Source organism: Syngnathus scovelli, chromosome 3, assembly GCF_024217435.2.
Source record: "Syngnathus scovelli strain Florida chromosome 3, RoL_Ssco_1.2, whole genome shotgun sequence".
Classification (NCBI taxonomy): Eukaryota; Metazoa; Chordata; class Actinopteri; order Syngnathiformes; family Syngnathidae; genus Syngnathus; species Syngnathus scovelli.
The window spans coordinates 24112986-24139472 of NC_090849.1; the positions used below are offsets into that span (position 1 = coordinate 24112986).

Here is a 26487-nt window from a genome sequence, read left to right on the forward strand (position 1 = left end):
TTCAGAAGCTCTTCAGGAGTTTCACAACCGGCATTCACGCGGCAACAACATTTACCATTATTCCATGTCAAGAGTCTCAGCAATGGACGCAGCTATTGTACGTTCCATAAAAACATAAATGATGCCGCAATCTGCTTCTTGTATTACATCCAGAACACGCTGTACTGCTCTTAACAACCTGGAACCTTGTCTTATATCGCTAACGCTCGCTCATGCTGAAATTGAAGGTCATCACCAGAGGTATGTGGAGTTGCGTAAAACTGTACTTAAGTACTACATTGATTTTTCCATACTTCAAATCATTTAGTGTCTTTGAAAACTTTACTTCGCGATGAGGTTGCTGAGACTTACGTGTGGGGTCATGTAACCGCCAAGCTCTGTTTGATTGAGTCAAAGGTTACATTGCTTTGGCGAAGCAAAAAATGTTTTTATTTTTTGCAAAAATTCTTCTGAAAATGCTGAAAAAAAAAGATTGGGTTCCCTACGGGGTACATGTGGAAATGTCAGAAAAAACATTCCTGGAAAAACTGGAAAATTAAATTATTGAGTCTGGCACTTGCATATTTCAGAAGGGGGGGAGTGCTCCTACTGCCCACCCTTCTAGCTCCGCCACTGAAGTAATGGGAAAGGTCTTGCTGACGTACCAAAACAAATAGATCACACGAGCACTAACTAGTGAGTGGAGCTTATCTCACTAATGATGTATTAGTAGTATTTCTCCTTAATCACTCAAGCAAACATAAGTTGCATTAAAACTACCCTGACAAGTACAATATATCCAAGAAGTTACTAAATGTAGCGATGTAGCGAATAGCTAGTTACAACCTTCCCCTGCTCCCCTTTGTGACTTACAAAGTGCAATTGCTCATCCATTGCAGTAGGTGGCAGCACTCATTGTTGAGTGTTTTTTGCACTTAGCATGGGCACACACCGCAGAGAGCAGGGCAAAAAATAGTTTGGAGTGATGCTACTCACTTAATTTTGCAATCATCTCCAAGCGTTAGCCACATATTTATTTCACTTGAAAAGCTTTTTCAAGTAACCCAAAACTATGTCAATTTTCCACGAATCACAGCATCTTTGCTGACAGGATTCTTATTAAAGGAAAAATGCGGTTTGATCACATTAAGCCCAACATATTCCTTTAGAAACCGATTCAAAAATTCTACCAATTCTACCATGTGTGCTAAAATGAGTCACTTGCGCTCAAATATCACTGCTCTTTGACCCACAGCCAATCACGCGTCATCATCATCAAGTAATAGAAGTCTTCCCAGCTGTTTTGTGATATGATGTTTTTAGCCGCGGGGCGACAATTTATTGCTGTAATTAAGCCGCCATTTGCCTTCATTTTCTCTGCCAGCGCAGAGCATGACAGACCATCAGGCCTGTGCGGAAGCGCGACATCAGTCATCCTCGTGCATGCATTATCAATGAAGCTCAACTCCCGAGGTGATGGAGATTGTCCTTTTGATTTTCCCTGGCATTCTTGGCAACCTCCTAATGGCTGCGAGCAAAGTCAATTTTAATAACTGTCATTCACAGCTCTCTTATTTTGCTCCCGTTTGATTGATTTTGCATTCTCTGTTTTTCTGCAGGCTAATGTTGGGGGGGAGTCACAACATTGGCCAATCTTAAAAATGACACTAGTGTTCAACTACAGTATAATGAAAACCGCCCCGTGTGATACAAAAAGACTCGCTGCTGGTGGCGCACGCTTAGAGAAAACAACAACAAGAAAAAAGTTTGCTGTCAGAGCTCCCAAAAGCTTGCGAAATGAGCTGTCAGCGTCAAATTGCTTTTGAAGAAGCGCCGCTGCAATACGGCACCTTCATCACATTAGCGCGAGGTGCAAACATGGAGTCAAACTAGTGGCGCACGTGCATCTTTCTTTGAATTCCACTGCATAAATTCCGTTTGCAGCGCTGCTTTTGAAGTGATATTGACATTTTAAACTCAATTTCAAACCCGACAAATAGAATATTGGATTATCCCGTGATAATATTTCAAGTCACATATCCGAATGCGGCGATGTGCCCCCCCCCCCCCCTCGCCACCCACCTCACATTTCCTTGGGCGACGTATAATGGTAATGTGAATAGTTACACACTCACTTAGCTGATACCACCATTTTTATTTATACCCAGCGCTTGGTGATTGAAAACTGTTTTCCTTCTGAAACCTTAAGTTAAGACACCAAACAAAACGGAGAAATCCTTTCAGTGCACCGCCGCGGGTCAACCAGATCATTAAAAACAGCCTCATCATATCAGCCTCCCAATTTACATTTTATAGTAAAACTAAATTTGGCTTGTTCTAAAATCCAAAAGGGCTTAAATGTTGTTATCAAGCACTTCAATATTTCATGTAAAACATGATTAGCGCTTCTTTATGGCTGCGTCGCTTAGCCGCGGGTAAAGCAGCCAAATAATTAATGCGCCTGAAAAAAGTATTTACAAAATAATTTAACCCCTCTGTGCAGAGAGGGGAGGGCCTCCGCTGACAACAAGCGGCAATTTCAATTAACGATGCTGAGTGAGTGGCTGCAGCTTGCCGCCAAAACACACACACACACACACACACAGAGCCGCGCTGTGATGATAGCCTGCGGGTCTGGAAGTTGACTTGCGAACTGCACATTCATTTAGCGCTGCTGTGAGAGCACTGAGTCTTAATACTCCCTTCATGACGGCATTCACAGTGCGGGATGGCCTGTCACTCAATTCCCCCCCTCCAGCCACTTCACCTTTAGGGGGGGAGGTGGACGAGGGGTTTATATTACGCTCCTCGCATTTAGAAACGAGAGCGGAAAAGTTGGCATGACGAGAAAGAAACGCTGTGAAAGAATGTATTGATTGTGTCCAAAAAGCTATCGGCAGGTTCTTTCTTATGATGATGAAGTAGCTAGCTGTGTCGGCCACGGGGTGTATGGCGGGGGGGGGACTTGAGCTGCAGGTGGGAGGGAGGACGTATTCAGCATGCAAGAGGCTGCTTCCCTTCCTGATCCGCCTGACATGAGGGGCAGCCTGGAAAAATGTTCTGCTTATGACAGTGGATGGCCAAGGTAATGGCCGGTGACTGCTACCATTGCTCATAGTAATGAAGGTTTCACCCAGGAATACTATGTACCTTTGTACCCCCTTGCTCCTCCTTCTCCACCGCCCGCCCCCCTCCTCATCCTTCTCCTTGCTTTCTTTCGGGTTCTCGTCCCTCATTATATTTGCCGGCGCCTCTTGGCATCCCGGTGAGCTGGCGGCAGCCGCGCGCGATACGAACGTGATATCGCACGTCATAAGCAACTTGTGATATTAACGTGATGTAATGGCCTACTCGGAGGGTGACTTTGCACTGTTGACATTTAAGAAAAAAGCAAAAAATAAAACCGAGACGTCAACATGACTTTTGTGTGTCCGCACAGTCCGAGTGCAAAACAGATACTAAAACATCAATGCGAATTCGTATTAGAAAATCAAAGTGTCGCAGCTAGTTTTTGTTTGTGAAGTTCCGTCACCATCGCCTGGATGCTAATTTGCTTTTGAACAATTTCCAGCTAAATTGTCATGTAGATGATTGGGGTTGGTGGATGTGGGCGGTGGTTAGTGTGTGTGTTCTCTCACTGCAGAGGAAGCTGGCTCAGCTAATTAAAGCACTCTGAAAGGTCCTCATGAAAGCTTTTTCACGGCTAAGCCGAGGAAATAATGCATGTCGGAGGTGTGCGAGGGATCGTTTGAATGTTCTATTCTGCTGCACTGACGCAAGGCCACATGCACACCAGGCCCCGGGCACTAATGAAAGAGAACCATGGCCGACTCTCTATAGGTGCTTGAGTCTATGTGTCATTTTTTTCCTTTTTTTTTTTTTTTTTTTTAAATAATGACTTCCGAGCAAGAAGCACTCATTAGTTTTTGATGACTTTTGTACCGATGTGTTTCGTTTGCAGCCATTTCCTGTTGGAACACATTAATAGGTTGCCATTAGCACCTCCTGCGTCTATGCACACATTCTAACCCCTGTCATTATTTTAAGCTTCAAAATGTCGGTGAACTGTGAAATAGAAAGTTCACTGTTGATGTACGAATAGTCAGTACTCATCAAAAAGTATCCGGCATGTTTTAGAGAGCGTACTTTAATGTACTGCGCAGCGCTTGCTAATTTACTAGCGGATAGCGTGTTTAGCATTATTGGCTAGTTATTATGTCCTTTCTTCTTATTAGCAAGTCCCGATTATAAAATGTTTTATTTGCAAGTGCCTTCTTATTTACTGACTGTACGCTGTTGGTTTATGATCTTGTTGGAGAGTCTGGTTCTTGCGTGTTATTACTAGCGGACGTTATGAGCGCATCTTGCAACTTTAGGGCTTTTTGAGAGCCTGATCGTTTGTTTTCATAAGTGCAGGTTATTATCTTAGAAAGATTGCTCAACTTTTTTACAGTTAGCCGTGGCCAACGTATGTATATCACACAGCTACCATCGCAGTTTAAAGGCCGAGCGTGGGAAATATTTCACGTCCAATATAATTCACAATGTTGGGGGAAACAAAGAGATGCTGATAATTAGAAGTTGTGCTCTTGTGTGTCCCTTTATAGGTTGAGGAAGCATGTTTGTTCAACTTGAGTTGAAATGAAAATGATATCATTGTAAAAATGGCTATAATAATATAATATGATATTTAAATGGATGCACATCATCTCACGTACTGAACAAAGCAAACGCTGCAGTCTTGAAACTTTCCCGACGCGCGTCTGGCATTGAATATATTCTCTCAAACAAAGGTTCAGTGTATTTTGCTTATGTAAGCCAATTGATGGATCCCACTGCAAGGTGTCAAGACTTGACTTTATGAGCAAGAGCACTCAAAAGGTGCCAAAGCAAGTTTTGTTTGACAACGTGAAATGATGATGGTGGCGCTTTCTCCTGTCACGCTCCAATCGAGTCTTAAGGTTATCTTAAGGTCATTTCCAATACAGAAGGAGCTGTGGAAAATTGTAGCCTTTGAGGATGCAGACGTTATCAAGGTCATTTACATGATCTGTCTAGCTGTGAACTGATCTGTAAGATGCTTTCAAGTTTTCCGGTCCTTTAGATGGTAAAGTCGCTTTGTTCTTGAGAATAAAGATGTTCATGATGAGGTTACTTGCTTGTTTGAAATCTCATCTTTTGGGCTGTGAGAACAAATCAGCCGTGCTGTGAATTAGATCCTGTCTTTAACGCCACTTGCCACTCAAAGCTTTCAGTTTCAACTGTCTTTTTGTTTTAAAGAGTGCATAGCTTCATGATAGAAATGTTTATATCTTTTCTTAAAATAAAATTTCATTTTTGGATACCGAAGCTACATTATGCCCTTGTAGCGTCCTCTCATCTATTTTCTCTTGCATATTCTGTTTCATTCACGGGTGACCTGAAACCAAGCTGACTTTTGACCACTTTGCAAGGTAGGGTAGAATAGATAGAAATAATAATAATGATAATGGAAAAAAATGTCATCAACAATCTTCCATTTTAGTTTCCTAGTCTTATCAACCACTGTAAAATCCTCGAGTGATTTTGTGAGAGTATATTTTAAACAAGTGTCCAGATAAGAGCGTTGTAGTACATGCATTGTTAATAAAAGTATAATCGAGCGCATGCCGGATGGTGATTAAATTAAAACTGAGCTCGGTTTGTGCTGAAGCTTCCTCTCTAAGGGCGACAGCACCAAAAAAAAAAAACAGGCCACTGCTGAAGAGCAGACTCGGAAATAGAACGCAACCTCTGCAAAGGACACGCCGAGACAGCCGGACGACTTGTGTGCTGCATTCAAATAACAAAAAATATATATATATTGGAAGAACGAAACCACGGAGCAAAGCGGACATCGTCAAGTAGATGCCCGGGGAGCTTCTGCCTCATCCCCTTTGCCTTGAACTCATGACGGGGACCTTCTAGCGCCATCAGCGTGATGAAGTGAAGCTGGTGCTGTGAGCCGTCGAGCCGGGGCAATCACTTCACGGATCGGCGGGTAAAAGTCCACAATCCTCAAAGACATGCCCGCCATTAGCCTGCGTGTTACAACAGTTGAGTGCGTGGTGTTCCTTCCGTGGCAACGCCGCCACTGTTGACTCTCCACCAGTGGGGAACCGAGTCATCTTTAGGCCAAACCTCCTTCAGACTCATCGATAGGACACGTTTGCTGACGGCGGTCCCAGTGAGGGAACTTTTTCACCCTCTAAAAGTGTTTTGGTGTTAAAATCCAGAGTTACAACAAGAGTGCTGTTTTATGTGGCGCCTAAGTGGACGCATAAGGGCCATCGGGCTATACAAGCGTAACCTAATTATATGGTAATATGGAACACTTTAGGTGAAAAACAATAAGTCTACCATAACAGGACCTCCTAATGTAATCCCATTATGCCTCCATTACCTTGGAGAGGATGGAGCGAGCAGGAAAAGCATGTATTTTTTATCCGGGCGCCCAAAGCATCTCCTTAAGAGGACACCAGGGTAGAGAGCAGGGTGTGGTGGTGTACATCTTCCGAGCTTTTAAAAGTCTTCTAGCATCCAACGTATGGTGGGGTATGCAGTTCAGTTGTATTTAACTTTGCATTTAATTCTTAAAGTCGTTCAATTGCCTTGTTTTGAGCCAGCAAATTGTCCAATCGGTAAACTTAAAATGCCCAACATACTGCAGATATGTATGTAAAGGGACTAGAATGGGCTGCACTCAACAAAAGCATTTCAAGGACTATCCGCATTACAGAAGGAGGCACACAGCCCAACAGATGGCAGCTATATATCAACAAGTGGAAGGAAAAAACAAAAAATCTTCCTTCCGCAGCTGAACCGAATAGCAGCCGGTTTTCTTGATGCCTTCAGTCTTCTCAAGGAAAAAAAAAAGTCTTCTGAATTGTTGCTTCTTTTGTCATGTTCATACGCCAAGCCAATTAGATTTTTTTTTGTGACGCATTAGATCTGAACAGATTCATGAAATAGGAACCGGATACGTGTCTGTTCCAAATGTTCTAGCTCGTGCGCTTAATGAAACAAAAAAGGGTGTCGTAATTGTACAATGGACAAGAAACACGAGTCAAGTGGGAAAGAGTCCAACTCGGGCTACTCGCTAATGAAGATGGATGGATGAATTGATTTAGACTACGACACATAATGTATCTTTGTTCGAATCGTGCCGGCGATGTGAGCTACAATAAATCTGTGTATCCACCTGTTGCCATTCATCTAACAGAACCTTTGTGTTCCAATCAGCAGATCCGAATTTCACGTTCATTATGTCTCCTCTGGGACATTTTTTGGCTCAATCAAGGTTAGGAAATATTGCTTTAATCCACACAGAGAATCCTGCTGCATTTTGAGCAAAACCATTTGGCTCCTACCTTCAGTGAGTCCCATGTGGATGGTCCAGTAGTTCTGAAGACACTGCAGCTCCTTCTTCATGCCCCTCTTGCAGCGGCACTCGAAGAGCGGACTGCCCATAAGCACTTCCAGAGCCGCTTGGCACTCCCTGTTGTTGTCCAGCATGGCTTCCTTCTCCTTGCCCACCAGGCACTGGCGCATCACGCGGTACCGAGAGCTGCAGTGTGGGTCCTGGTTGCACAGGTCGCTCGCCTGGATGCAGTCCACCCATTCCGATGGCGTTCCGGCCACGTCGGACCCGGCGTGCCCGTCGGCCAAGAGCACGGACAGAGCCGAGGAGCCGTCCCAGGAGCTCATGGTTTCATCTATGAGAAGAGAAGTTCAGAGCTTTTATTCTGGCAACAGGTTGATCATCAATCACACGCGTTGTGACAAGACATCTGTGCGTGCTCAAGCGAGACTGTAAAAACATTTCATGGGCCATTGGAGTTTTTGTGCCACACAGGCCTATTAGTCACAATGTTATGCAAGAGCATGGAACCGTTTGTTTGACCTGTACGTTATTTGATACCACCAACTGTTCCCAACATCTCGTTAAAAGTTTGTTGAAGCAAGCACACATCACAGCAGAATGTTGTTCTGTCCCTTGCGGGGAATAAGATCACGGGGGCAGACACTCAGATGTGTCCTCATGACACAAGATTGGAGATCCAAGCCCACGAACACCTGCGTGCTGCGGGGACAGGTAGAAGGGCAAGAGCGACCCCTTGTGGTGATCTTGAAAAGTCAACTGTCATTGAAAGACAATCTCCAGTACGACAGGGACATGAAGTTGAAGCGTGATCACTCTGATTTTTATGTTTGTGTTGATAGCAGTGAATTTAATTGGTATTTGCCCCAATCAAAATAAAATCACATCTTTGTGAAACAATTTGCAGCTGACCACAAATCTGCCATCAAAATGATCAATTTTCTCACATGACAGTTTTTTTCCAATGCTAATTATTGAAAATATTTCCCGAATTCACCTTTACACATTGCAGGACAAATCTCAGATTATCAAAATCGTACACCTCGCACTGAACACAATGATGGTATTATGGATCTGCACATTTCACCTCTCACCTAAAAGCAGAAGAAAGCTGCACACGCAAATCCACGCAGTGAGGGACCTCATGTTGGAGCGCAGATGTTGTTTCCAATTGGGTCTTTTAAATCTGTTTTTTTTTTTTTTTTTAAATATTATTCCAAAGGTTAATCCGTGTTTTAAGAAGGGGGAAACAGCATCCTCTTTCAACTCCAAATTACCGGCCCAAAGATAATAATCCTCAGTTTTAATTTTAGATCTATAATGACCACGATTGTTGAAGAAAAAAAAAATTAAAGAAAAAAAAAGTGCAGTCACTGGGTCAATCCATGAACGCAGCTTGTCAAGGTCCGTGCGCGCTCACAGCGACCAACTAGTGAGACTTCTTCATCTGTCAGCATTCTAACTCAACACTCTTTTGCTCCCTCGTGGAATTGTGCGTCAGTCATCAACGCAATTAGTATCTCGCGTGCAAAGAAAAGTCCGAGCTCCGCAAAAGAAGTGTGCGTCTCTCAGGGAACGCAGCACTGACTGCGCGCGTGTGGAGGCATCGCATGCGTTTTATTGGAGGGGGCGTAGAAGGGGGGCGGGCGCTAGAGGGCGCCGCGAGGAGGGGGGCTGACCTCATTGGAGAACATGTGGAATGCATGAGAGACTTGTTTCTACCTTTGCCTGCAGGAGGCTTGAATGAATGCACCCGGAGGAGATGACATCATGACATCACGATAGCATTTGTTATGCTACACACTTTATTAAGTACACCCACGCAGTCTATCCATATTTCCGCAAGTCCTTATCATGGGGGACCTGGGTCAGCTGGGGTTTATTTGTGAAGTAAAGAAGTTCCTGTTGTCATTTCAATTCCGATGAGCTTTTCACAATTGAGCTTGCAGTAAAATCTTGCCCAAGAATTGTTCTCAGTTTGAGCCAATGGCGTAGCTAGAAGGGTGGCCATGGGGGGACTGCCTCCCTCCCCCAGGTTGCAGGCCAGATTTTGACTTTTGGGTTTTTTCTGATTTATCTGGGATTTTTATTTTCCACATTTACCTCAGTCCCATGTTGGGAACATGTTTATTAGCGTTTACTAAATAACTTTTTAATGTTTTTGCCTGCAATATCCCCCCATGCAGTGTTCGAAACAACTGTCAGTATGATGCAGTGCAACGCGACACCACAATAATAAACTTAGTGTTGAGTGAATACCTCTCTGACAGTGTCAATGAAGCATATCGCTGTGTCCACCAAGACTATAGTTCACTTTCGACTTCTTCCACATTCAATTCATTTTGGATTGACAGAAAGAAATCAAAGTGAATCAAAGGAGATTTGTTACGGCCGATTCCAAGTTGGCTCGGCCAAATGACATCACTCATTTCAGCAATATCCTGGCAATGGCATCCGTGTTTCCTTTGACTGAAAGAGAGATTAAAGCCACGGCACAATGCATGGTATTATACTGTATTTGCTCTCCGAGAATGGTCAAGCCCACGGAATGTGCCATTTTTCAAAGTGGTTTCACATTAAACAAAATGACTTTGTTGTACATCATCGCTCAAACGGTGGCGAGAATGTCATAAATCTTTACGATTCTTGAAAACAAAAGTCTCTATTTAAAGACAGCGACAGTGACAAAGTGCCGGGCGGCTGACTCATATAATGATGCCTGACTGTCAGGGCAGGCTGCCTTCCAAATAGTGAATTCTTCATCCTGCCCGTGGTGGACTGAGCTTCTTGTCATCATCTCCCCCGAGAGTTTGGGGGTCTGTCATGCTGATGACGACATTACGCTATCTCCTGGCACTGCGTTGGCTCGGATCATCTACTCCGCTTTTGAATAGAGTCTCTATTCCATCACAAAATGGCTTTCTTTAAGCAACTTTCACTGGAGCTACACTGTTTATTTATTTATTTTTCAGCAGGAAGCTTTATTTCCTACTGATGAGTTTTATTTATTTATTTATTTATCTATTTATTTATTTGTTTGTAATTATATTTTTGCATTTACTTTTATTTTATGTATTTATTAATTTGCATTTTCAAACATGCATGCAAAAAGTTGCTGATTCAAATTAGTCCGAGGAGGGTTCATTGCAAAGGCAGACTTTTGATACAGGATCTTATAAGCTAGTGAAGCTAATATTGCGGCTGATAAATGTAATATTAATAAAGCCTTTTACTGCACATGGACAGCACAGAGAGGTGCTAACGCATCCATTTGCATGCATGCCTTCGTTCTCATAGATCCTATTGTGGGGGATCACCCCATTGTAAGAATAAGCACATGCAGAATTGCATCTAATCAGCATGTCAGCAGATGCTGGAGACGGTGAAGATAGATTGTGTGTGTGTGTGTGTGTGTGCACGCAAACGTATGTGTGTGTGGACAAAGAACACATCAGCGTCAGCATCCAAAGGATCCTCCTCATGACGCTTCTGACAAGTGTGGCTAATATGCTGAATATGGAACATGTCATGATGCCTTTGCAAAGAAATAATGATGGAGACAACAGTGAAGACCTCTTGTGGGTCAGATGAGATGAGTGTCAGCTTCAAATCAGGAGAGACACGCTTGCATGCTTATCCAGTATCCAGGGTGAGAGTGTTTACCACGGGTGTCAAACTCAAGGCCCGGGGGCCAGATACGGCCCGCCACATCATTTTATGTGGCCCGCGGAGACAAATTGTGCATCAAATTCGTGTGTCATTACTAGAATTGCAAATTGTCTTCACTTTTAGAGGGGAGCCCACTCACCCCTTAAACAGGTGCCAATCCAGCTAATTGAATTTTCCATTTTTTTCCCAGGACATTTCCACACATTTCCTCCATATAATGAATCTTTATCAGCATTTTTTTAGGGAGCTCAATTTCAGGTCCAAACTGTCCAAACTAGCAATTAGCTACTCACATCCAATCTTCAACCCAATCATCCAAATCATTTTGCCAACCTTAGATAAACATTACCCAATTTGCTCAAAAGCCACAGCTACACAAGTAGCGGGTTAGGAAAACAGCCGAGCATTTATTAGTGCATGCATCATTCTCATCAAGGACACATTGAATTGACCATTCTCAATTTAAATGTAATGTGTGCATGGCTCACTTGATAAGCTTTTGCTTTGTTAAAGTCAAATTAAACTTGGGGTCAACTCAGGGCAAAGGTCTCCTGGATGTGCCTGTCACGCACATCACAATGTACTAATAAAATGAATGTTAAGCACACACACACACACACTCACTCGCTCACAGATGCAGACTGTCAGAGAGAGGTTAAGCATGACTGATTAGATTAGAAATTATGAGCTAATTAATGCGTATCTTGGGAGACTAGTGCAGCATGCTTATTAGGAGACACAGCCGTGGTCGGCAGCGGGGAACTATTGTTAATTCCCACTATATTAGATGTGGCCTTACATGAATTGGAACAATATGCCGCCACCACCGCCGCCGCCGCTCAGACCTTCCTGTGTTACGCCTAAAAAGCATACGGAGATGGAAAATCTGCTTGGCCGTGCGCGGACACAGTCGTGAAGTGGAATGGCATTCGGATGAGAGCAGACCGAGGCCAAACAATCCAAACTTGGATCAGAGCTCATTTGAACAACTTAACAGATAGAATTTTGATAAAGAAGAGCTCACGATCACATTTTTGTAGATTTGTGAAGAATATCTGAGGAAAATGAGCTTTTTAATTTTGTTCAGTATCCCACAATGATTGTTAGTAATCTGCAAACCGAAAATGTATTTAGTGTTCATTTGATCATTTCATGGATTAATCGAATTTTAGTTTGCTTTAAATTGTATTACAAAACTGTTTTCCCCAATTACTCTTTATTAATCAATTATTGTTGTTTATTTAGTGGGGGAGAAAAATGACAATTAGTCAATATCATATGAGAAATGATTCAGTTATTTGTTCGGTCATTACTTCCCAACGTAAAAGCAGATAATTGCAAATGTGTCAATTTGATTGAACCTGAAACCTGCTTTCATTCGAGAATGTTGACTGTTGAGAGGCTGAAAACAGATTTGGACCATTTTAAGTCAAATTGTAGCTGTAATATTTAGAGGCTAAATGATTAATAGTCGTCGATTAATATAATGATCGGTTAGTTGTCGATTAATCGATTAATTTAGACACCCTCCCTGTCAAGAGGTTTTCAGTCAAGGTTCACCAACATAGTGGATGAGGCTTTGAGATTTCCTTGGATACCGTAGAAGTGATCATTTGAAAATATGAGCGCTAATGAAGGAAAGCGAAGCTACTTCAGGGTTCACGGACAATAACATATGACATTAGTATTGGATTTCTGAGATGTGACCATTTGCGTTCTGTCTCGGGCTGAATGGGGCCTTTGTGACTCACAACAATGGCGTGGAGTGGAAAATCGTTTTTTAGTGGAATCATAAGACAAAGCAACTCCAGTTGCAGACTTTCTCAGAAATCATGTAACATTTAGAAGCAGTCGCTGATGCCTGTGTGAGGTGCAGAGCCTGAAGTCAGGTGAAAGTGGTCTGGCCAAATCAATAGGAGAATGAAAGCCACCAATGGAGTCAACGGTGAGGAAGGTGGATGGATGGATGGACGGATGGATGGATGGATGGAGTGACAGCCACTGCCACAGGCTACTTCATATTCAGTCCAGGCCACAAGCAGCAGGAGCAGCCGCAGCCGCAGCAGCCTTGGACATTCCTTATTACGGTTGTTTTTGTTGCTGTTGTTATTGCGACATCAAAGTGCTCTTGTTCCCACATCAGCTCTGACATGTCGGCGGCGTTTAAGTGAATGTCAACGTTGTTTTGCTCATTTCAACAGCAGCGAATTTGTGACGCGACCTCTGTCAGACTCTCGGGAGGCTATCGACCAGTCGGATCCATTTGTTTTCCAGCCGTTTCTTCGCGCCGTCCATTTCTATCACATTACTTTGACAGAAATTGAATTTGCTCTGATGCATTTTGATGTCTCCTAAGTGCACGCGTTGGCTGGCGCTGGAAGTGTCGTGTTTCAAGTGGCGCGATGATGCGAAAACACTTCAGATTTCAACAAAAGAGATGGAAATTGATTTCATTTTATTGTCTTCTGCTGCCATTTGTTTATGCATTTCTGCAAAAGGGATTTGTCCTTCAAATCCTTCCATCTGGGTTTTAGTTAAGAGCACTTTAGGACAAGTTTGCTTCCTGAACCTCTTCAACAGCATTCAAGCGTCTCTTCATCAATGTTGTTTGTGGAACTTTTAGGCCATGTGATTGAAGACACCGTGCGTCCCATATGGGATATTGACGGGCACCTCGGCTCTGCCCAGTTCCTTGAAGGACTTGGCATCCAGAACGAGAAGGAACGTACTTTTGTCCTGAGGAAAAAAAAAAAAAAAAACACGTCAGTGTTTGCCCAACAGGAATCGGTAGCCTAATAATCGTATTTCCATCGATTTTCATTGAGGGATGCTTTGAGATATGAACGTTTTGGATTGCGGTCGTGGAATAAATGGAACTCTTAAGTCAAGGCAACATTCCAGTGTTATAGATAGTCAGACTTGGTATTAAACAATCAAGCTAGGGGAAAAAAAAAAAAGTTTATATTATTTCTGCAGATGTGAACTCACTTCCCGCGGTGTGATAATAACTGACAAAACAACTCCGTCATCTTCCTCGGTCGCTTCGGGCGAAGCAACAAAGACAGGCTCGGACGGGAACAAGCCGGGATAGCGCCACACCTAAACAGGAAATACAGCATGAAAATGTGCTTGGCACCAAAAATAAAACTCATCTCATTCCAGTCCAACTTTCTCGTAACAACATATACAGTAGCACTCGTGCAATTATGATGCTGGTCTTATTCCAAACAAACGTTCCCATGAAATGAAATGACATTATTTGTGATTTGTGCCAGTGTGATGGGTGGAGACCTTGAGCTCCTTGGTGTGCACGTCCATCTTGAGCAGCGAGTCACTGAAGACATGTCCAAAACCACATGAATAGAAGTAGCGGTATGGTCGTCCGTTGTATTGCTCGTAGTTGATCTGAGGGAACTCCAGGCCACCGTATTGCAGAAGTTCATCGTCGTGAAGTTCCTCGTGGGTCAGGTATACCTGGACAAGATCAAAAGTTCACACACATTGATGCGTATTTTGTTGAAACTAATTTCATGACGCAATCTGGGCTATAACTGCCTGTCAATCAACCAAAGTGGCATTTTTTGAACAAAATGTTCTAATGCAGGAGTGTCAAACGTATTTTTGTCGCGGTCATAGTTTCCTTCGGTGGGCCATTATGACTTTGTTTTCAAATCAGAGGCTAGTAAAAACTGTTCAAATAATTTAAAAAGATGAGTTTCAAAAGTGAAAATTTGATGCGCAATTTGTCTTCGTGGACCGCGTAAAATGTTTTGGCGGGCCCCCGGGCCTTGAGTTTGACACGTTCTAATAGATGATATCGAAATATGTTCCGTGTTTTTATGTCAAATTAGAAGTCTTGCTCTATTCCTCATATTTCTACCCGCTCATCAGAAAAATCTTCCCGTGTGCGAGCTAATCCTCATCAAAGTGTGTAATTGCTCACAGTTGACTCAATTGATTACAATTTCGACTTCACCCTTAACTGTATAATGGAGTTAATGACATCATGATTGAGTGATGTATGCTACCTCTCCAGGTTTGGTCATTTTGGCCGTGGCTTTATAGTTAGGCAAGGTCACCAGGTTCTGCTCCAGGGGGGCCGATTTGTCGACATTTAACGGCAGGACGTATCTCCTTGGCAGGTTTCTGCACAGTGAGTTGTAAAACTGACAAAGGAAAAGCACAAAAGAGTGACTTGATCACCAAAATAGATGCTTCGAAAAGGCTAATTGATGCAAATTCACCTTGTCCATCTCCTCTCCTGGATCTCTGCGGAGGTTCTCCAGGGTGAAGTCACCGATGACCTGTCCGTCATCCCCGCAGCACATGTCCATAACCAGCAGTCCGTTGTCCTCAAAGGCGTTGATCTGATGCAGCGTGAACATGGGAGCTGCGCGGTACGTCACTTCACTCTCCTGTAATTGAACACAGTCTTCTTCTGGCTTCTGATGGAGCGTTATTGGTCTGGACTCAAGTGAACTTAAATGTGCGCGCTCTGTTGCAAACCATGGAGTTCACTTTACTGAAGTCTGTTGTTATGAATTAATGATAGTCATCACGAGCCGCTAATATTGGCTAGCTGAGCGAGGCCGGCGGTCCTTAAAGTGATCCTTGAGGGCAACCTGGTTGTTATGTTGGTGCACCTACCAAGCGTCTCAATGGCCTGTGTGGAACCAAGTGAGTGTGGCCTAGCTTTCACTCACTTTTCCAGTGTGCCGGTTGACCAGGTGGAAGACGGTGTCGCAACAGGGATCCCAGGTCATGACCTTGTGGTAACTCTTCCCTTGGATGCGGTAAAGCATGAACTTGAGCAGATCCAACTTGATGGGCTGCTCCACAAACACTATGTAGTTCTCAGACATGACTGGAGGAGGCACAGACAAAGAAAACAAATACAAAATTGACATGTGTGTTTAAGGTAATATATTTTACAACAGACACCTAAAAAAAATTCAGTTTTCGTTGTATGCATGTTGTATTATGACAAAAAAATAATTTAATTTAATTTAATTTAATTTAACTGTAAGGTCACATCCTGGAATAATTTGTGTTTGACTACAAATGCCCCAATGTTAAAATGAAAAAAGAAAATCAAAACAAAACACAGACATTATGAGTAACACAAACGAGGGGCTTTCCTCCGTGGCGCACCTCTTTTTGGCAAAACAGTACAAAGCAGTGATGTGACACAATCAAGGGAATTTGGAGACTAAAATATGTGCTTGTGTATAAACAAGTGAATGTGGGAATTAACAGATTCTCTGCAACCACTGCTAATCTAGCGAGGGATGCAAGTGGGCGCCTTGAACCGCTTTACAATTCTTCCTTCTTGACGGAAAAAAAAAAAAAAATGCCTTGGTGCCTTCCAAGAATAGCATGGAGGTCTGCACAAAATCACATTGTGTATGTACACAAGCAAATACACATGAAGTCTCCTCTTGACTTGTATTTTGCTTCTGTAATTTTCAATACATGTTAAATTAAAAAATGCATTAAATTATAATATTATAAATTATACGGAATGGGGAGAAAGCGAGACAATCAAACATCCGCAGCTGGTGAGAACCGAACACAATACAAAGGCACGGTGATTGACAAAGGGAAGTAGGGTGAGACGAGAATTTGAATGAGTAATTAATCGGAATATGAAGGGAAAAAATATATAAAGTGTAGGCTCAAGCCTGTCAAATCGGGCCGGCGCCAAAGCTTTTTCCATAGTTCATTTGACTTCTCACCGAAGCTGTGATAGTAGCAGGGTTTTCTGGGTTCTTTTGCTCGGATGGAGCAGATCACTTTAGCTCCGTAGAGGTCTGCGCAGTCGTCGCTCGCCCTCGCCTCCCCAGGTGGGGGCACGCGGATGATGTTGTAGAAGAAACCTAAAGACCAGCAAACACGTCAATGTGTATGTGTGCAAAAGTAACATGCTCCTCGGTGTAATAACAATGTGCATAAAAATAGAGAAGGCGGAGTATTCAGAACATGAAATTGGAAGGAAGAGAAGCGAACATAATGAACGAATGAATAAATGATAATATGAATAATTAATATGATTTTTTTTTTTTTTAAATACAGTTAATACACAAAGGAAACTAAGATGTGCAAAGTCGCCGGACACTTCATTTGGTGTATCAGCACAATATAAATGAGATTCGGCAAATAAAGGAGCATTTAAAAAAAAAAAAAAGTTGCTGTTTTAGTTGAAGCGGTCAGAGTTGTTCATTTGACTTGACTTTATTAATTCATGCTTGCAGTGGAGCCAAAAAAAAAGGCCCGACTGAAGAAACAGCAGAACATTACAACAACAACAAACAGTAAAATATTAAATATTTAAAAACATTCAATCTTTTTATAATAGTGAGCACATTTGTCTCATAGTGCTTAGATTCTGGGTTTGAATCCCAGTTCCTGTTTATATTTTCTCTCTCATTTAATAAATACAACATAGACCACTTGAGTCACGTTCGGTGGAGTGGCTTGACTTAAGCATTTTGCTTTTAATGTAGTGCGAGCTGTTACCTCCTTTCTCGTAAGAGTTGCCCATGTTGTATGTGCCCCCTTGGCGGTCATAATGTGGGTGGGCTGTGGCTGCATTGATAGCAACGTATTGGCTCCAGTCCACCTGAGATTGGCAAGCATCATTTATTTTTGTACAATTTTTTATATACCATCCAGAAAAAACATGACGGCGCCACTGTATTTGTCTCTCTACCTTTTCTTTTGTTTCCAGAGTTTGAGGATCGATCCTTCTCATGTAATTGGTTTCGGTGCTGACGAAATAGTCTCCTTTGTATTTGACAAAATTCACGCTGGCATTGTCTGTGGCCTCTGTTCAAAACACAATGATGGATTTAAACACTATAGAGCATCGGTGTCAAACTCGGGACCCGGGGGCCAGATACGGCCCGCCACATCATTTTATGTGGCCCGCAAAGACAGTGCATGGATGCCATGTGTCAATACTGAAATTACAAATTGTCGTTGAAACTGAAATCTGAAAACATCACAAATTGGCCTCTATTGTAATATTTTTGGAGCGGAATGTATACACATTTTAATCTAATCTAATGAAGATAAATGCATTAAAAGTGTAATCCCTTTAACAAATTAAAAAAGAAATAGCAGTGGCTTCTTTTTTTTTCTTTCCAACTCAAATATTTGTGCTGATGAAAGCTCTCATCAGGATTTTTAAGCTTTCCTGCTTTTTTGAAGCATATGGCAATTCTGAACACAATTTTATAACAGTTTAGAAGGATTTGGAACCCCCCAAAATATGTGACAGGTTTTAAATTTTTACCTCTGCCAAGAATATGATGGATTACACAGACGATTTAAATTGCACGCAATGCTTGGCTGCGGTTTGTTAAAATCCCCCGTTCAGGAAATTTAATTTTGTCAGGTGAAGGTCGACGATTCAACGTGAACATTGTGACCTATAAAAATCGATGCTGCATTGTTGAGTGTACAGAACTTTATTTGTATTCAATCTGATGTTATTTTTATTTTTATTTTTTTAAGACATGAGCAGCACATTCAACTATTGACTTTTGCCGCGGCCCCCTTTTGTTACGTCTGCAAATACAATGCACATACAGTCACCGTTTTTTGTTGGGTTTTTTTCCGCTTGCACTTCTGTGCTTCTGCTCCAATGGATAATAATAATAATGCATTGAGCGATGACCGAGTTACATTAGGATGCACTAAAAAGACATACATTATATTCAGCATTTGAAGCGCACATACTTGGGATTTGAAAACGCGAGAAGAATCGCGCAAAGATGTTCTTGCAGGGATCAGGCATGGCCAGCGTTCCGAACTCAGACACAACGATGCGGTTCTTCTCCGAGTTACGCACGTACGAGTCACTTCTCAGGAAACGGCTACTGTAGGTCACGTTGCCTTCACTGATGTGAAATCTGTGCATCATCGCCATGCCGTCGAACCAGTGGGTGTATCTTGGGTGGGAGAGACCTTGGGTTTAATATCAGCAGTGAGCGGAAAAATCCACCCCAAGGATACAATTCTTCAAGTTTGCCATGAAAAGTGTGAATGTATAACCTGGATGACTCAGTAATTGTTATTGTACCTGTCTTGGCCAAATTCAAACTTCCCCGGACCGTTCCTCAGGAAGCTCCCGTTGATCCATGTTGGGATCGTTCCTGTGATGGTAGTTGGGATGGGATCAGGGCTTTCCTCCACAGAGCTCACCAGTGGGGCCACACTCTCCAAACTTTTGGCCTGAGGGCATCTCTCCCTGCTGGACACTGGAAGGAAATGGAGAAAAAAATTACAGGCTGTCACTTGTTGATATAAATATTTTATTATATAAAAGCAAGTGCATACATGAGAGATACATTATCTATTGTGTGCTTTGTGAGATTATGTAACGCTTTTCGCCATGGTGACGCGGCTCCCCGGGGTGGTGCACGCTAAATGACACCTGCTCTATCTGCTGCTGCCTTATCTGCCATCCAAAAAGCAATTCCTTTTCATTGCCTGCCATCAACACACTTAGTATCCCCAAACTTCACACCACAAGCAAAAAGCAAATCATTGTTGTGGATCAATAATGCACCACGTGCTGAGCTTGGGTTTCCACCGTTCGTACAATGCCAAGCGTTAGAATAAAGGGAATAAATTCACTTTCTTCCTGAGATGCTAATAACACAGACAATGAAAAAAAAAAACAATGGCGAGATAAAATGCTTCAGGCTATAACAGACTTACATTGTCAACAACTTGAGGTTAAATTGCAATTACTGCTTCGTGCATTGGGGACGTAGCATAAGTTATTGCCTGATCCAATTTATATATATATGTATATATGATGTATACTATAAAATAATATCTAATGGCGTCTACTCACATGGCTGCAGCTCTGCGGTCCCGGACATGCTCGGCCTGTTGCTGTGCAAATCAAATGAGACTTAACACTGCGCTTTTATTACCGACAATCTGTGCTGGAGAGACTTTGGACTCCGGGATGGGCGTCGAGTTCAAGAGGTGATAACTCGACATAAAAAAAAACGCTACATCAGTCACGCTACCAAACGACTGCTCGTGAAAACGTCTCCAGGCGCTTCCTACTGTTGCTCTTGGATGACATCATACATCATCATGTTTTTCTTCAGTGTATAAAAATGTCAAGTTCCACCTGACTTTTCATAGCTTCAAAATCTTGCAGAAAGCTTTAAGAGCTGCAAATTGATCATTATTTCACCAATTTAAAGTGTGTGCATATTTATGCATTTTATTGTGCAAATAATAAGTCTGGAGTCAAAAGTGGCATCTCTGCACATACTGTACATTCTTTGGGTGATATACGACCTCGGCTGGAGATCATGTTGTGAGTTGTGCATCACATATTTCGGTGTGAATCTTGCCTGCAGCTTTCGTGTCAGAATACTGAATGAATGCACGTCTGCTTTTGCGCTGTTTGTTTGTTTGCACTGATCAAAGAAATTGAAATTTTGATGAATCATCTTCATTATGTTGACTTTCTAAAAGGCAAAACACGGATCATTTCGTAATAACCTTGGTTATCTTCTATCTCAAACACGTAGCCGTTTTTTTGTTACGTTTATCTAATATATAGTCTCATCTTGTACAGTTTAAGATTTGCAATCACATCTATAACATTAAACTAGTGTCCTCTTATATATTATTTCTTGTACTGTGATGAGTCACGGTGGGGAAAAAAAAATGTTGTTGCATTTTTCTTGATCGAATAAAAAAAAAAAGTGAGGTTCATTCATATTAAATGTTGCTAGGCATCCAGACGCATGAGGCGTACTCCGAATCCAAATAAATATTAACTGGACTTAACAGACAGCCTGCGTGCAGCCGTGTTCTCCCTCTTGACATGAGTGGAGTGGAAACACGGCAAGTAAGAACAAGACCTGCAGGAAAACCAGTCGGGGCACGAGACGTTTGTGAAGATTTAATTAAAGGACTTGTTCCTCGCTGCGTGTACTTTCAAGGCATGAAATGCCAGGAAATGTTGAGCTCCAATTATAAAAAATCAAAAGGGAAGAGATGATCCAATGCACAGCCCGTACTTGTCATTCTTTGCGCAGGAGAATCCTTTTGAAATTGAGGCCAAATTATTGGGAACATAGCTGTCAACTACTGAAGATCATTTTAAATGAGACAAATAGCCAATTAAGCGCAAACGTCCATCAAGGTTGGAGTGCATCCAACATCTTAATTAAGACTTTAGCGAGGGAGTAAAAATTGACAAAATTGCTTTGGAACCGGGAAAAAACTTTTCAAAAATCCAAGGAAGAATTCAAAGAATTAATTTTTAAAGGTAGAACAAATTGTTGAGTTTCACCCAGGAGAGATTGAAGCACAATGATTGGTTAGCAACTAGCTTAGCACGAGATGGCGAAAAACGCAATATTAATCACAATTCTATGTTTCGATGAGTAGGTGTGCAAACAACTTATTATTGTAAAAAAAATATTTTTGACTTGACTTCTCCTTTAATGGTATTTTCAGCTTCGTCTTGAGATTCAACTGGCTTCTTGACCCAGAGCCTCTCATACTCTAACTTTTAATGAGCCATATTTTTTATTTTATTTGTTTGTATCCAGGGCCTGCCCTGCCTCTCGCCCAGAGTCAGTTGGGATCTATTCCATACTTACTTACACGCCCACCCGCCCTCGCTGGAGGCCCGTCCAGTCCATCATAAATTAATTGATAACAGGTCCGTCCCTGCTCTTCCTAATATTTCTCGATAGCGTTGAGGAACTATCATTGAAAGCCGATGTTTACTGCCACAAGGAGATAGAGAGCAACTATAAACGCTGAGAGTCATCGAGAGAGAGTTCAGCAGGACTTCCTGACAGGTAAAACAGGCTGAGACCAAGCGGCTACAAAAGGCCTGAGGGAGCCTCCCCTTCCTCCAGTAGATCCATCACCGACGCCGTGCAGCAGGTAGACCTCATCCTATCGACAATGGAATGAATACAAGAGGTTTAATCATCACAAGGGGAGGGGGGGTGGGGGGGGCGTTATTGTGAACACGGAGCAGCGATAAGCACAACAATGTTTTAGAGAGATTTGACGAAGAATTTTAATTAGCTTTCAATTAATTGCATATCGGAGGAGCACACAGAGGGATGTCGACTATCTCGGTTTATTCTCTTATTGTCGTGCTTCATCTGTCTCGCCGCGGCCAGATGAAAAGAGGTCGCCTGAGTCCAAGTCAGGAAACAACTTCAGTGATGGAACCTGCAAACTGGCAGACAATCCTCTGGAACTATTTTCAGGTAGAATTCCTCTGGGTTTTTTTTTTTTTTTTCCTACAACGCAGAGTGGGGGGGGGGGGGGGGGGGGGATAACTAAACTGCACAGATGAATTGTCCCATCTAGTGGTTAACTGATTGAATGGTTCAGGTATTTTCTCTCTCATAATAAAAAAAAAAATCATCATCATATTTGTCCTCATTAGGAGTCCTAGGTGAGCTTGGAGACAAGGTTCATCCTGCATTGCTCATCAATCAAACGCAGGGACCAACGTGACCTGTTTATTTTTAAACTGACAGCTACTTTTGGGATATTGAGTCACGCAAAGAGCAATCACTTTCACACAATTAACAAAAAGGCTCAAAATACCTTGATTTAGGTTCTTGTATCTTTTGGCAATACTTAATAATATCTAATATCATACCCAGCATTAATACGCTTTCAAGATTTGTTTTCCAACATTGACTGTCAATATTGTCAATGTCACCATCTGGTTATTTATGATTGTAATGCTTCCGTGGTTGGATTTTGTGTTTGAGAGCAAACACACCCACACGCCAGTAATCCAGATGTCGGCTTCTCACGCAAGCGTTTAATTCCTGTTTACAATGGATTGACATCAAAATGTCGAAATGATTCTATTTGGGACGAATGTTGCATTATTTATAGAACTGAATTCATATTAAAAAATAAATACAACAAGCATTAACAGTTAAACGTATTTACCTCGTGTTTTGTCGATGATGTGTGGCAAAAAAAAAAAATGAAGGTCATGAGAAATGTTCCGGAGAAGCCACCTGTGTGGTCCGCTTAGCTATTGGCTGACCTTCATCCCTGGGGGGGACCAATAGTGAGTGTTACTGCATTCCCAAAGGGGGAGTTGCCGGCGGAAGAGCGTTTAAAAGCGAGTGAGCATTGAGTGGCCTCTTTCGAGACGCATCAATCAACATGATCCCAATTGTGTTGGCCTCAGTTCTCATTGCTGCTGGTAAGAACATCTGGGCTTCCTCACTTGTGTGTGTGTGTGGGGGGGGGGGGGGGGGGGGGGGGCCGGGGGGGGCCTCAGGCCTTTGACATTAAGGACAAGGTATGCACTGCCTTGGTATCCAGCAGATGGCCCCAGATGGTCTTTTTTTTTTTTTTTTTTGGTTTGTTTTATTTTTGGGCGAGAGCAAGGTGGCCGAGTGGTCAAAGTTCAAGTTTGAATCTCGACTCCGGCTAATGATGTTCATTATGGTTTAAGGCCCGAGTGAATAGAAAAGTGAATGGTGTCATTTTACATGTTGCTAAAGTGAAGTTTACCTTAGAGATGGAAATTAAATTTTTTCTTTATCTTTTTTTGCTTGTTTTTGCTAATTCTACCTTGTAACAAGTAGCTATCCAAATGAGTATCATAAATCAGAGCAAAGATGGACGGACGGACGGATAAACAGATAGCTGGCTTAAAAAAAATGTTATCGATACATTGAGTATTGTTATTTCTGCTGCCTGGATTTCTTTTTAATTTTTATTGCAATTTTTATTGCCCGACCATTGATTTAATAACATTGGTTAACGCATTTTTACATTTTTTTAAATCGGATTTGCAAGTAAACTTTTGCAAACGCTATATTATATAAGTCAAACCATCTCAACAAGAAGATTTAAAAGAAATGTTTTTTCAACCTATTGCCCTTCACACGTCCTTTTCCCTCAGCCCTCGGGTGCGGCACGCCGCCCGTGGAGCCTCGGACCTCCCGTGTGGTCAACGGCGAAGACGCTAGGCCTCACAGCTGGCCTTGGCAGGTAACGCCAACGCACATCTGTCTGACTTTTCAAACGAGCTGGCAAGCGTCACGCGCCTGGCATCTGCTTCTTAGCTGACAGACTGAAGAGCTGCTCAAAGTGCAGTAATTAGATGTTTGCTTCTGAAATGAGCTGCCAAAAACCTTCTTGTGTCTGTGCAGATTTCTCTTCAGTATGAGAGGGATGGAGAGTGGAGGCACACTTGTGGCGGATCTCTGATTGCTGACAACTGGGTCATGACTGCCGCTCATTGCATCAAGTAGGAGAGCTAACTCACAATTGCAACCGTATAGACAGCTGACGCAAACGCGGCCTGCGACAAAAGGTCCTCGGGTTCGATTCTGGCATCATTTGCGGAGGAGGTTCTCTTGGAGAAGCAAAACTAACTTAAGTTCAAGGCTTGGGGGGAAGTCAATGCAGTGCTTTCATTTTCGATTAATCGTATTCACAATACGCAGTGCTGCGAATCAAATGGATTCAAACAGCATGCATGTGTTTCTTTCCACAGCAACAAGCTGTCCTACAGGGTGTTTGTGGGCAAACACAATCTGGTGGAGGAAGAGGCCGGCTCCAAGGCCATCCTGCCCGAGAAGATCATTGTGCACGAGAAATGGAACCCCATCTTTGTGGCTTTCGGGTAAGAAAAAAAGAAGTGAAAATATGATTATATGGTAGCAGTCATTGAAATCAAAATTGTCCAAAAGTGTGATTTTTTTTTTAATAACATCCTGGTGAGCGTTTCATTAAAAAGGGAAATTGGTTACTGCAAACCCAGCGTGTACATTTTAATTTTGGATTCAGTCCAAACAATGAATTTCCCTCTCACGCAGAAACGACATCGCCATGATCAAGCTGTCCGAGCCGGTGACTTTGAGCGACCAGGTTCAGTTGGCATGCGTTCCCCCTGCTGACACCCTCTTGACCAACCTCTACCCCTGTTACATCACTGGATGGGGTAGACTGTACAGTAAGTCAAGCCCCCCCACCCCCCCCATTTTTTTCTTCCAGGTGAGCAGCTCCAGACCGTCTTTTGGATCATGTCGAAACAAGCATCCCCGGCAATCCTCCTGAGTTGCCAGGAAAATAACACACATTAAATCCCATCAGAATCATTTCTGGCAGTTTAAGCTCCTAAATTGAACATTTGCGACTGCCCGTGGAAGCCGCTGGCGATGAGCTAGAACGCGTGCGGTCGCTCACACGGTGCGATGTGTCTTCTAGCCGGAGGCCCGATTGCTGATAAGTTGCAGCAGGCTTTGATGCCGGTGGCTGACCACCCTACTTGCTCGCAGCCTGACTGGTGGGGCATCGCTGTCAGGACCAGCATGGTGTGTGCCGGTGGGGATGGAGTCGTGGGTGGATGCAATGTAAGGAAATCATGCCCAAAAATAAATACAATTTCAAATTATACACAATCAGAGACTTTGTGTTTACCTTCCTGCTATTTTTTTAAGACATTTCTTTATTTTGTACCTTCGTCATCCCTTGTCAGTGTGCCTGTAACCAGCAAAATCAGCGGCAGAATAAAACATGATGTCTTGCTTCTCAGGGAGACTCAGGCGGACCTCTGAACTGTAAGAACATGGAGGGTACCTGGGAGGTCCACGGCATTGCCAGTTTTGTCTCCGGCTTGGGCTGCAACTACGCGAAGAAGCCTACCGTCTTCACCCGCGTGTCCGCCTTCAACGACTGGATCGATCAGGTACAGGCCGCACAAATTCTACTTTGCTTCATGTCACTTTTGCTTTTATTTTGTTTTAACTAGATTTTGAAATCTTTGTCTTTTAGGTTATGATGAACAACTAAAGAGAATGAGGTGTCAATAAATCCACACAAGTCTGCATTCGTCTCGTGTGGTGATGTGATGTCATATTCAGAACGTGACACAAGAGGTAACTGTCATCCATAGGCGCGTCTAGTCCATTTTTGGGGGGCACTGAAGCACCCCATAAGTAAATTCAAGCACCCACAAAATTTAAGAAACATTGAAACTTTTTTTTATATTTTATATCCTTTTTTTTCACAAGACAGAGAAGTGTAAAAATTGTATATATCTAGGTACATATATATCTAGGTAGTCCCCCTTTACCTGAAAATGGTTTGATCCACCCCATCCTCCCACTTCTCGACTGAGCTTGGGGCGAGTACACACTCATCCAGTCATTATTCAGTCATGTGATTTAGTGCGCCACCTTGCTTAAAAAGGTCCCTTGGCAAATTTCCCAACTTTTCCATTATCAATACATTATCATCATAACCGGGCCTGGGTTTTGCTGCGATTAAACGTAGGTCACCGTTTATTAGGTAGGGAATAGCTGACTTTTTTTTTCTGGCTACAACAATCTTCCATTTGCAATCCGATCACTTCCTGAGAGTATTCCAAGGAGCATCCCTATTACGAATGAGGG

General features: G+C 42.6%; 3 protein-coding genes across 5 annotated transcripts in view; 1 reads left to right on the plus strand and 2 right to left on the minus strand.

Moving 5' to 3' along the window:
* The window catches only part of LOC125965863 (GDNF family receptor alpha-2), a 45075-nt gene extending 36100 nt beyond the window's left edge, over positions 1-8975 (minus strand). Inside the window, exons 1-2 of the mRNA XM_049716726.1 lie at positions 8473-8975; positions 7368-7712 (exon numbers count right to left, since the gene is read on the minus strand). Coding sequence (XP_049572683.1) covers positions 7368-7712; positions 8473-8524 — 397 coding nt within the window. The 5' untranslated portion in view covers positions 8525-8975. The remainder of the gene's footprint in view (positions 1-7367; positions 7713-8472) is intronic.
* The window catches only part of ela3l (elastase 3 like), an 83149-nt gene extending 57227 nt beyond the window's left edge, over positions 1-25922 (plus strand). Inside the window, exons 1-8 of one of the 2 annotated variants that reach the window (XM_049716729.2) lie at positions 23158-23282; positions 23991-24079; positions 24241-24338; positions 24588-24716; positions 24910-25046; positions 25301-25446; positions 25629-25781; positions 25868-25922. In XM_049716729.2, the coding sequence (XP_049572686.1) occupies positions 23243-23282; positions 23991-24079; positions 24241-24338; positions 24588-24716; positions 24910-25046; positions 25301-25446; positions 25629-25781; positions 25868-25885 (810 nt within the window). In that variant the 5' untranslated portion in view covers positions 23158-23242 and the 3' untranslated portion in view covers positions 25886-25922. Of the gene's footprint in view, positions 1-23157; positions 23283-23990; positions 24080-24240; positions 24339-24587; positions 24717-24909; positions 25047-25300; positions 25447-25628; positions 25782-25867 lie in introns of those variants that run through there. The other variant, XM_049716728.2, reaches the window with a different exon arrangement.
* bco2l (beta-carotene 15, 15-dioxygenase 2, like) lies at positions 13471-22339 on the minus strand. Of its 2 annotated transcripts, XM_049716724.2 has the most exons (12): positions 19911-22339; positions 19131-19308; positions 18788-18999; positions 17757-17872; positions 17564-17666; positions 16783-16923; positions 15751-15911; positions 15292-15462; positions 15076-15213; positions 14339-14521; positions 14036-14146; positions 13472-13783 (listed from the first exon to the last, which is right to left on the minus strand). In XM_049716724.2, exons 1-12 carry the CDS (start codon positions 19936-19938, stop codon positions 13667-13669), a joined length of 1659 nt encoding a protein of 552 aa, XP_049572681.1. In that variant the 5' UTR covers positions 19939-22339; the 3' UTR covers positions 13472-13666. The 2 variants fall into 2 exon arrangements, with proteins under 2 accessions (XP_049572682.1, XP_049572681.1); XM_049716725.2 differs by lacking the exon at positions 19911-22339 and having other exon boundaries at positions 13471-13783; positions 18788-19015; positions 19131-19278.
* Positions 25923-26487: the final 565 nt, after the last annotated feature.

Coding starts and splice junctions, on each gene's coding strand:
- bco2l (XM_049716724.2), bottom strand. CDS start 19,938: ATGTCCGGGACCGCAGAGCTGCAGCCAT. Junction 15,463..15,750: donor TCAACCGGCACACTGGAAAA/GTGAGTGAAAGC, acceptor GTTCAATTACAG/GAGAGTGAAGTGACGTACCG. Junction 14,522..15,075: donor AAATGACCAAACCTGGAGAG/GTAGCATACATC, acceptor GATCTTGTCCAG/GTATACCTGACCCACGAGGA.